Here is an 11,956-nt window from a genome sequence, read left to right as displayed (position 1 = left end):
AGTGCAATTTAAGTATGAAACATAATATGAAGACATGTAATTATTAAATACTGTTAATCTTATTCAGTTTTACAAATGCTGTTGTTGTAAATTAATTAAAATCCTATTCAGTTCTTATGCTGTATAAAAAGCACTCTTGGTGTCCAGCTTCAGTTTATTTTAAGTCCCTTTAAATAATAAACTTTATATGTGGGTTTTGCTTCAAGGCCTGAAAAGTGAATTAGTGTTTTGAACAGCAAAAGTCCACTCCTCTAGATTTTGAATAAAAAGGCTGTGACTGTAAAAATCTGAGGAGCCATTTAATCTCAGCTACCTTTAACATTTCCTGATATTTCTTTGGCAGGGGTGGTGGGGGATGGGGTGCTCTGTCACTACTTTTAAGTCTTACCATGGCAACATGATGCTGATTTGAAATTCTGGTCTCCTAAACTTAGAATTAATTCATTAGAAATGCACAGAAACAGGCGCCTGTTTGTGGAAGCTGCCATGTTGAATCCAGTATCCCAATGCACATCCCGCCTAATATATGTGTCATATATGCAGTATGCCAAAAGCAGAGGAAACAAGAACTTGTAGTCATTTGCGGATGCAAATTTTAATTCATGCCTTCACCTTCAAGATATAAAACTTAATATCTATTCTTTATCTTTATATTTCTGAGAAGAGGAACCTTTCACCAAAGAAATAAAAACATCTTAATAAAATGTTATCCTCTTCCTCCTCCTTACCACAAGCCTCAGCTCCTGAGCTGAAGTCAGGGCTCTAACACGTGAGTGTTAAAAAAATAAGCAGCGATTACCACGTAGCATTTCCTTAACATTTTACCTTTTTATCATTGTCATCGGACAGTGAGCTTCTCTGACTCATACCAGACTCCTTTTATAAACTTTTACAGCCTCTTACAGAGTAAGTAGATGTGGACAAACCGAGGTAAACAGCATACTGACAGCCTACCCTCACTACAGACGAACAACACTCAAGAGTTGTTTGTTCTACAACGGCCACTGGAGTCAGGATTTTGTGCTTCAACTGGGAGAGGTAAGAAAACAAAACTGTGCAAGCTACTGACATTTAATGGTCAGATTTTACACACCGTACCTTTAAGGAAAAACCTACATGATCTGTGGTGTAGGTTTAAGTAATTGCCTTCCTTGTTAAGTTATGAATTAACTGTGCTTAACCACATTTTTTGGAAAGCTGAGTTCAGGTTTACTAGCCACACCCGGGTCTGTTTACTGTCAGACCTGGTGAGTCAAGAAATCACTTAAAGGTCACAAAACAATCCAGATCATGTAAAGAACTGCAGGACTCACATGCGTCAGTTGAGGTCAGCACTCACAAGTCAGCATTAACCCCCAAAAAGTTGATTCTGTTCATCTGGACGTAGATGAACAGAATCAACTTTTTGGGGTTTTACTTACCTGGATGATTGAGAATGCATCAAGATAAGTCAGCATTAAGAAAGAGTATGGGCAAAAAGTGCATCCATGACCAAAAAGAACGCAAAGGCTTATCTCACATTTTCCAAGAAGCATCTTAACGTTTTTGGAAAATATTCAGTGGACTGATGAGACAAAAGCTGAACTTTATGGAGGGTCTGAGTTCTGTTACATATGACATAAAACCACACCAACAATCAGACGTGATGGTGATAGTGTGGTATTGCTGCGTTAGGACCACAACAATTTGCTGTAATTGATGGAAAAATGAATTCTGCTCTCTACCAGAAAGTCCTAAATGAGAATGTCTGAACATCAGGACGTGCCCTGAAGCTCGATTTGGTTATACAGCAGTACAACGATGCAAAACACATCAGCAAGTCCACCATTGAATGGCTCAAAAAAAACCCAAAAACCTGCAAAATGAAAGTTTTGAATTGATTCAAGTCTGGATGTGAATCAGATTGAGATGTTTTGGCATCACCTTAAACTTCCATAATCGAAAACCTTCTGATTTGGCTGAATGAAAACAATTCTGCAAATAAGATTAGGCCAAAACAAAAGAAATGCAATCAAGCGGTTACAGCAAACACTTGATTGCATTTCTTGGTGCCAAGGGTGAACCTATCAGTTAGTAGGTTTTGGGGGCAATTACTTTCTTACACAGGACCAGGAAGGTTTGGTAGTTAGGTTTAACCGTTTTCCTTAGTCAGTGAAATCATCTTTTAAAAAACTGCATTTTGCATCTACTTAGATGATCTTTTCTAAAATTAAAATTTGTTTAATGATCTGTAACACGTACCCTATTTTTCGGACCATACAGTGCACCACATTATAAGGCGCACTGTCGATGAACGGGTCTGTTTTCATACATAAGGCACATTAAGCAAAACAGTCAGATAAGTCAAACTTTACTCATTTTTCTTGCTTCCTCCACTTCTGTACCATTGATTCATTAATGTTGAATTCTCTCGCAGCTGCTCTATTCCCATGTTGTTGCAGTATATTAATGACTCATATTGTGGATGGATTATCTCAGTTGTCCTCCTGACTAAAGTTTAGTCCGTTTACAGCATCCTGCCATGCGATTGCATTTGTCCCTAACCATCAGGAACCCTCATGTTAACCTTTATCGAGCGAAAAAAACTTAGCGTTCATCCTTCAGCTTTACTGTGCTAATATTATGCTAACATAGCTGTGTCACTAGCGTTCACGTAGCACATCATTCTATACCAGCTAGCCCAACTTCAGTAACCCTACAAACGTCACTGCTGACGTGTTCTGTCTTTATTTATGGTGGAAGTGATAGCAGAGCTGTACTTTTAATTTTTTCAGAAATCTCTCACTCAGGACATGCTGTCATGTTTAGGTGGAAATTAGTGAGCTAACTGCCCGCTAACTTCTAACTCTGTTAAATTTAATAAATTCTATTTTCATGGATGTCTGGATGTTAAACTTAATTCTTACGTCTGGTAAAGCAGCAACATTATTAAACATTTTATTAAAAATGTTTATTAAAAATGTTAAAAATGAAGGAATTTAGACAGTTTTTAACTCTCAGTGATGCTGCAGTGTTCGTTTAACTTTGGGACCTGAAGCAGATGGAGTTTTGGACCCGGATTACTCGCGCCTTATGGTATGGAAAATATGGTAAGTGTGACAAGAATTGGGAAGGGGACAAATACTGTTTCACAGCGCTGTATGAACATGTACTGCCCCTTGATTTCTCAGTGAAGTTATTTTCAAGTTGGAAAACGCCAAGACAGCAACAGTGAACTGGCTCAGCTTTGAGGCTCGACACAAACCTTTGAGCGACATCCATCATTTACAGTCTTCTGTTCACTGTCAGCATGTTTGCTTTTTGCAATATGAAAAAGAAAGAAAAATGACCAACTGTTTTTTTTCCTGGTCATTTTATTGTATAATATATTTTCAACAATATATATTCCACATATATATGCATCTTCCACACATTTAAAATTTATATACATATATGTCATTATCTAGAATGAATGCCATCATAATGGTAACATATTCAACAAACAGGGATGTATATAGCACAGTAAAGTCACACCTGACGACGAGAGAGAGAAGGCATGCTCAAAGTGAAACTATACAATCCTGAACAGATGGTTACAGTCTTCAAACAACTCGTAATGTTACTGAATAATTTGACAATATTTTTTTATACTGTTGCTGATGGAGAGCTCTGCTTTGTCATCCACTCATCCCACTGCAACAGTCCAGAAGCTTTAGCAAGATCTGCATTTAAGTGGAAGTGCTAACCAACTATTAATATTGTGCAACAAGACAAAATCTGTCTTGTGGGTTAAAAGAGGAAGAAAGGGTGAGTCTCTACTAGCTGGAGCTTCACAAAAAAAAACCAACTTAAGAAGAGTTTCACTCAACTTAATTCTGACCATTTAAACCTTTTTAGACGTTCGTGATGACAATAAAAGAACAAAAAACATTGACTCTGGTAAACATCTAAGTGCTTGAACTTTTCCTTGTGAGAAAATTCACACAGAACTGGCAACCCAGCTGCCAATCTAAACTCTACTAGATTATTATTGAAGAATAAAAGTTGTTTTTTCTTAATAAAGTTTTACAGAAATGTAAAAGGAGCTCTGGATAAAAGAGGCACGTATACAAATTAACAACACCCTGCTTATTCACACAATGGCAGTTTCACTACTATTACGATCACATAACAAGGTACAGTTGTACCTCGTTGCAGCATATATTTGTGAGATACCCATACGCGCCTTATTTGTAGAGATAAATGAGATACAGACTGGTAAAACATTATTTCATCAAAACACTATTTGGACTGACCACATACAAAGACACGACGACGTTACCGATGCTTATCCCCAGACAGACAAAACAATAGCATAAGTGTGTAATAAGTAGTATATCCAGTTATAACCTGAGACACTCAGGAAACAGTGCGATAATACTGTATGTGTGGTTTCTGCTCACCTTTCATAGATGCATGAGTTGGCCTAAAAAACACAACCATCGCTCTCCGTGACCTTGAGTTTTGCAAAATGCAACTGACCTGTAAATCCTCGTGTCCGACACACAGCAGATACACAAACGAAGAGACGCGTTCTGCACCAAAAGCTGAATATATCACTATTATCAACAGTAAAATAAATTCCTATGACAAACCAACTGACCACATAAATCCTGTACCACGTCCTCTGCGCCAAGCTCGAACTTCCTGATACCTTTTTTGCTTAACACATTCATCACTTCTAAGATTTACAGTATTTGTTTCATTGCAGTGCTGTCATGACTTTCTACACTTCAGCGGTCCCAGATTGTCCTCGGCCTAAAGCCACTGGAAACAAACGAAGCACTGTGCAAATGAGAATTTCTTTGGATTAGTATACCGCCTCCAAAAACTGCCCCATTATGTTAAACTGGAGATTCTTTTGTTTCTATTATCTAAAAATCAACCAAAAAACAAACACACATCTAGAAACCAGCCAATCTAATAACACTACCTGTCTGGCAGAGAGGCTAAACAAAATAAAAGTTCACCTACAGTACATTACACTAAGTGCTATATTGTTAAAAGGTATGATCTGACTGTTGTATAAGGGTGAGTTTGGTCCAGTGTTGGCAAATACAAGCATCGTTAATAGTTACACTTGCTCCTGCTGAAGCTGCTGATTCGGCACCCTCAGTTTTTGACGAGCGGATGCTCACGGTGTCGAGCATAAAAAAAGTTCAGACCCGTACGCTGGAGGCAGCTAGGATTGAAGGAAGGAGATGATGGAGCTGATGAAATCTAAGGGTTTGTCTGCGTGAATCCAGTGGCTGGCATCTGGGATGTACTGGATATCTGCGTTGGGGAACAGCCTCTGGATTTCTGGGTAATCGTCGGAGCTGGATCAGGAGTGAACACGAGGAGGAGGAGGAAGAGGAGGGTGTTATAAGGAAGACAGGCGGTGGTAAAAGTCATGAATATGCAACTGAAAAAGTGCTAAAGGAATATAAATGAAACCTGTTAATCACTGGTATTTGGGTTCGTGTTTTGGGGTTATATATTGTTAAATGTTATGTTTATTTTACACTATACAGTCTTTTTATTTCATGTATATTTACATATATAATACATATATAAATATATATAAGAATTTATATCAGTCACAATGGATTTCTAAGTCCTGCTCGTAGAGGGCAGACGTCTCTTTGGTTTTAGAAATATTATAATTCATCATGGCATAAACTCAACAAGTGCTTGAAACTTTAAGTATAGTACAGTGAACTCACTGTCATGTTCAAGAAACCTGTGTCAGATAATCTGAGCTTTGTGACATGATGCATTATCCTGCTGGAAGCAGCCATCAGAACATGGATACATTGTGCTTATAAAAGGATGACCGTGGACAGCAACAATACTCTGGTGGGCTGTGACATGTACAAGAAATAATCCCCCACACCATTACACCACCGGCAACCAGGCAGAATGGATCCATGCTTTCATGTTGTTACGCCAAATTCTGGAGCTACCATCCGAATGTCAGACCAGGCAACGTTTTTTCAAATCATCTGTTGCCCAATTTTGGTGAGCCTGTGTGAATTACAGCCTATCCGCTATAAAGTTTGATATGTTAAACAATACGAGATGTTCTTCTGCACAACTTAGTTGTAAAAACTGGTTGTTTGAGTTACTGTTGCCTTACTATCAGCTCAAAGCAGTCTAGCCATTCTCCTCTGTATATAAAAGGACAGTCTTAATATATTTGAATATTTTTTGGTGTGACGTGCTTACTTCTAAGCTAAAGTCTTTCTGCTGCTCGCTTCACACAGCAGATGGATCCACATTTCGATTTTTTTTTCATCCTGGATGCCTTTCCTGAAGCAAACCCTCTCAGGGATAATCATGTGTTATTTTATTTCTCTTATATCCATTACTGTGCCTTCTTCTGTCTGAATAATTACGACAACATTTTGCATTCCAGTTGTTTAAACCTGAGTTCATTAGTATTTTCTTGAGCCACACATGTGCTCACAGCCAGTGGCTTTCAAGTTCACTTACCTGTTACAGATTATGTATGTTAGCTAGTATAGCCAAAGTCCTTTTAATACTAAGTCTCATCACTCTGCAGTCACTCTCAGGCACTTACTTTGAAGTAATATCTGAATTAGTTTAATTATTTAAATTAAAATTTAATGGTCACCTGTACATTAAAAACTGCATTTACAACTTTAGAATTAATAGTTAAACTGGATAAAAAAAAACCAATAAAAAATGATAAAAGCTCTCTTCTCTCTGGAAGTTGTATTTCTGCAAACGTCTTTGCTGTTGCAGAAAGTTCAACGTCTCTTATGCCTCATGTACAGCTTAAGACTAAAGGAGATATAATAAACAGAAACACTCAACAGAGCAGGAGAAAAGAAAAAAACATTCTGTTATTCAGTCTGTGGACTCTTGTTGTGATCATTGAGCGATTAATCCAGCATATAATAGATGTCGCATTACCTTTACACACAGTGCAAAACTGTTAAAGTTTAGGTATTTACGATAAGCTCAAGGTAACCTCTATCATTTTTAATTGGATTGTTTACATTTTTGTAATCAGAGAAACTGACTAAATGGTCAGTCCCAGCATCCCAGAATGATTTCGTGTCCACTTGCATTTTTTTTGTTAAATATTTTCCTATTTTCATAAATATATAAAATCTAAATACTTTAGTTTTAAATGTTATAATATGAACCTTTTTCAGGAAATATTTTACCTGTTCAAAAAAGTTCACAATCTGTGTTTTATACCTGATATAAGCAGAGCTAGCTCCACCCAAAAACAGAGTAGGTCCATCATAGCCGGTGTCAAAGTTGGGGAAACTCATGATGTCATCAAGGTGCGCTGAGATGGCCTCCAAGTTGACTCTCCAGGCATAGTGTCCGTTCTGCTCCACCAGGTTAGTGAGAAGGAACTGACGCACTGAATGTTCCTGCGGAAGGAAACAGCAGGTTATTGAATAACGAGCTTAACTGTTAACTGCATAAACACCTTTTTTTTGCGAAGGGGCTGGTATGTAGTGAATCTACATAGATTTATTGAAATATATTAACATTTTACAGATGTAAATTATTAGTTTATAGTTTTATGGAAAACAGCTTTCCTCTTTTACTTTACTCACATTCCTCACTAACATCCTTCTCAGATGTGACAGGGAACTTTTCTTAAGAAGAAAAGCTCTTAAAAACCTTCTGGAGCCTTCTTGCTCAACATTAACACAAACAAAGACTTAGGCCTGCCTCTGTGACTAGAACACAGTATACTGGTCTTATGTCATCATAATCAATGCCATTATTGTGTCTCTCCAAGACTCTAAAATGGTAAGTGGCTTTGTTATGGAACAATGCTGACCTCAAGTGGTCCAACAGATCAGCTATTACAGATTTAATATCTATACAAAAACCCTTAACAAAACAGATAAATGACACTTCTGACAAACTAACAATCGTTTTTGGGGAAAAGGTTGGTTTTATTGGTTTATTTATTTAAAATACTGACTGGTATCATATCAAAAAGCACTCACAATGAAGATAATTACCTACAACTAGTCTAGGTGGGAAAAACAAACAATACATTTAGTAAATGAAATAAAATAATAACACAAACTTAGAAAAAAAACCATCTCTGAATACTAACATAATAATAGAAATGCAATACCATTTAATAACAACAATATAAGAAATTAAATTATAGAAGTGTAATGGATGATCCTGACCTTCACTAAACTGCGCAGTTGATCCTCAGCCATCCGCCTTGCAGTGGAACGAGGGATGTCTGTGGAGATCTTCATCTCCTGCATTGCTTGGATGTAATACCGGAAGTTGGTCCGTGTGCTGCTTTGAGCAGGACTGATGTCAACGACCACCAGCCTCTCCACTAAAGCAGGCTACAGAGACAGACAGACTGAGGTAAACAAGCAGGACAATGGAAGTAAAAAATGCCACTGTGGGAAAACCAGTAGGAAAATGGAAATTGCTAGGACAGGAGGATTATTAAGTTCATAGGAATGTACAGTGAAAAAGGTCAGGTGACATCCAGCGAGGGAATTGCACTATCATGATAAATTCATGTGACATTTTGTGACCGCTGACCTGCGTCAGAGCGGTCGTCATGGCTGTTTTCCCACCCATGCTGTGGCCGATCAGGATGCACTTGTCGATACGGAGCTGGGCGAGGAGGTGGTTCAAATCATTCGCCATCGCCTCGTAGGTCAGCACGGGGTTGTGAGGGCTGTTGCCGTGGTTACGGGCATCTACTGTCAGCACCTAACTGGACAAAGGACAGTTAGGACACTTGGACTGGAGAAGAGGAGGCGAGAGAGCGTACACGCAGAATTGGCTCTTATGTCAGCTGTGTCTGTCTTGGGCCCAGCACGAACAAAGAATGTGTTGTGAACACGAGTTTCATCAAGGAAACACATGAGAGATTATCTGTCAGGGCAATTTCGCAACAGCACAGACTGCTGGGAAGCTGTATCAAATTACACACAACACACTGTCAACTGTACGTTCCCACACCTGCTTTTGTATGAAGACTATTAACAGGGTGCTTAAAGTGAACACATAAGTGGGAATGTTTTTGATGTGAAAACTGACAGGTCTGTTGTCTTCATCACTGCATTACCTTTCTGCCTGTGCGCTGCACCAAGGACTTCGCTATTGAGTGGAAGTTAGATTTACTGCCAAAGAGGCCGTGCAGAAACACCAGGGGAGTGCTCTCTCCCTTCCCATCGAAGACGTCGTAGGTCAAGTTGACAGGACTGAGGAGGCTGGGAAAGAAAAAAACATTCATGTTTATTAGAATGAACCTCTATGCTTCCAGCTGTGCTAAGATTTGTGTTACTACTTAGACAGGAACTGCAATAAATCCAACAAATAAAACTCTTATTCAACTTTTAGGGAGTAGAAATGCTTAAAGTCACTTACAGGGCATTTTTCTTCTCTAATATTAAATCCCATTCAAACTGCCCTGTTAAAATAATTTTTTTGATGGGAATTATTTTCCTGTCACCTACTGGTACAACACAGGCAACCACACACATGTACAAATAAATTTAATACATTTACTCTTACGTGCAAACATAGGATATCAATGTTAAACGTGTTCTTATTTATTTCACCGTGACTTTAAATTGTTGTCATTACAATGTTAACAAGGGGAAGATGACTAATTACATGACAACATGTACAAAGAGTTAATAGATTAAAACACTGACAGAAAACTGTGAGAAAAATAATACATTCAGGTTTTAATTGGACAATGAGACAAGGTGTTTGTGAGTTATTCCATCACTGACTCATCCTGTGATTGTTTGCTTGATTATTCATTTATTCAGTCTATAAAACATGAAAACGACACACTTTAAAGCCCCTCAGTGCCAGGCGACAGCTTTAATACATTTATTTTGTTAAACAGGAAGTCATCGTCCAGAGATAATCCATTCACAAAGACATAAATCAAAGATAGGCACTAAACATTTTAAGTTGACGAGCTGGAAACAGCAAATATTTGTCATGCTTGCTAGGAAAATATCACACAGTTAAAGCTAATTAAGCTGAGGTTTTCAATGTGTTTTTATTTATTTTTATATTGAAAATATATCTGAAATGGAAATTTACCATATCTGCAGGCAGCTGCCTGTTTACCGGGCACACCTTGCTTAAATAATAATAAACCTCTTAGTACCTCTCAATATTCATATAATATTAAAGTAATTAAGGTAAAATCATTTGTATGTATGTAAATAAGTAACAAAACAAAGGTAAGATTAAGGGCTTATTACAACAACGTTAGCATTTATTTTAATCAGGCTTAGCATGACTGCTAAACTGCTGGCAATTCAGAAGGTATGTAGCATATAATAATCGAACTAGATCACAGCAAAGACTGTTTTATTTATCCCGACAATATAAATATAAAATAATAAAAGCTCAGATCTAAAATCCTGTTTGTGGTTGTGATGATAGTTGAGCTGCCCGTTATCCATGCAGCTAACATCTGAATGTCATTTACGTAAAACTGTGAAAGTAACGTTTAAAGACAAAAATTATATGACATGGCCAGAGATTCCTTTGGTTATATAACGGTTTTAAACAGTTTTTATTTTATAGCAGAAACACCGGGCTGTCATATCTACCCAGAACCATGTCACAGACGTGACAGGCAGAGGGCATCTGTTAGCCGGGAAAGCTAGCACGGATACCTGGATGAGCTGGCTGACCGGACCGCGGGAGCCACCCCGCTAACATCCTGCTGTCCGGGGAATAAACGACACAGAGGCCGGCCGCTCAGCAGTCCTCTCTGAAGCAGGCGACACAAAGCACTCATGGCAGCATATGCTCCGTTACCAGGTAGTAGAAAAACAGCATGTGCGTCTCCACACGGCCACAGTGACAGCTGATGAGCGGGCATGCACAGAGCGGCCGGAGGTTGAAACTACAGGGAGAGGGCCTGGCTGTGCTGTGCGTAATGACGTAGAAGGCGGTTCTTTCCCCTGAAATTAGACTATCAGGCTAGCAGCATGAGAAGCGCTATTTAGTTACTTTTCACATTCTACCATGTACAGTATTTTCGGGGGGTTTGTTTCGACCCAGGTCGAAAAGTAGGTACATATATACCTACAGGTGACTGTATGTATACACAATGCTTAACAAATTTACTAAACCATCTGAAAATCAAAAATTATATTGTTATTTATCAGGCAAATAAACCGATTTCACTTTTTTTTACACAAATTTCAGCCCATTGAACTTCTGACTTCTGAGAAGTCAGAAAATAATCAAGTGTCCTAAAATATTTTTTCACGTTCAGGAAAAATTCAAATTCAAATTCAAATTTTATTTGTCACGTACACAGTCATACACAGTACGATATGTAGTGAAATGCTTGGACAACTGCTCGTGACCTAAAGAAAACAAAAAAGGAAAAGGCTATGAATAATATAGGAAATAAATATGAAAAATTAAAAAGGGTAAATTTAACTAGGAAGGAATAGAATATAAATTAAGGTTAAAAATGAAATAACTGTACAACACAAATTAGAATGAAGGGTAAATTTAACTGGGAAGAATAAGATAAAGATAAATATATAAATTAAAGTTGAAAATAAAATAACTGTACAACAAAATACACAATACACAATATAGAACTATATAAGAATGTATGAAGAAATCTAAATATAAATAAATATATACACAATAACAGCAGCTGTACAAGTATTAACCGGAAATGAAGAATATAGTGACCAGTGTTGTGCAAAACCAAAGTCCAGAAAGTCCAGTGGAATCCGATAAAATAATCTAAATACAAGAATAATGGGCTTTACTTTTTTTTTTTTTCCAGATTTGTTTTTGTAAAACAGAACGTTGGAAAGTTTCTGGAACAAACATTATATTTCAGAAAATCCATCCATCCATCCTCTTCCGCCTGTCTGGGGCCAGGTCGCGGGGGCAGCAGCCTAAGCAGAGAAGCCCATCATCA

At 37.8% G+C, this 11,956-nt stretch overlaps 2 protein-coding genes across 2 annotated transcripts in view; one reads left to right on the top strand and one right to left on the bottom strand.

Annotated features, from left to right (window-relative positions):
* bicdl2l (bicaudal-D-related protein 2-like) overlaps positions 1 to 332 on the top strand; it is a 9,360-nt gene extending 9,028 nt beyond the window's left edge. The window contains exon 7 of the mRNA XM_085289320.1: positions 1 to 332. This exon is cut by the window's left edge and continues 836 nt beyond it. The gene's annotated coding sequence lies outside the window, so the exon portion shown is untranslated.
* A 3,003-nt stretch (positions 333 to 3,335) lies between these two features.
* On the bottom strand, positions 3,336 to 10,951 carry abhd11 (abhydrolase domain containing 11). Its single transcript, XM_085289293.1, has 6 exons — positions 10,680 to 10,951; positions 9,101 to 9,245; positions 8,569 to 8,742; positions 8,193 to 8,363; positions 7,228 to 7,409; positions 3,336 to 5,336 (listed from the first exon to the last, which is right to left on the bottom strand). The coding sequence occupies exons 1-6, from the start codon at positions 10,886 to 10,888 to the stop codon at positions 5,201 to 5,203; spliced, it is 1,017 nt and encodes a 338-aa protein (XP_085145419.1). The 5' UTR covers positions 10,889 to 10,951; the 3' UTR covers positions 3,336 to 5,200.
* Positions 10,952 to 11,956: the final 1,005 nt, after the last annotated feature.

Source organism: Mchenga conophoros, linkage group LG10 (genome assembly GCF_057382185.1).
Source record: "Mchenga conophoros isolate Kocher_MC1m ecotype Shallow Benthic linkage group LG10, M_conophoros_male_GT1.1, whole genome shotgun sequence".
Lineage (NCBI taxonomy): Eukaryota > Metazoa > Chordata > Actinopteri > Cichliformes > Cichlidae > Mchenga > Mchenga conophoros.
This window is presented reverse-complemented; position numbering and strand designations above follow the sequence as displayed.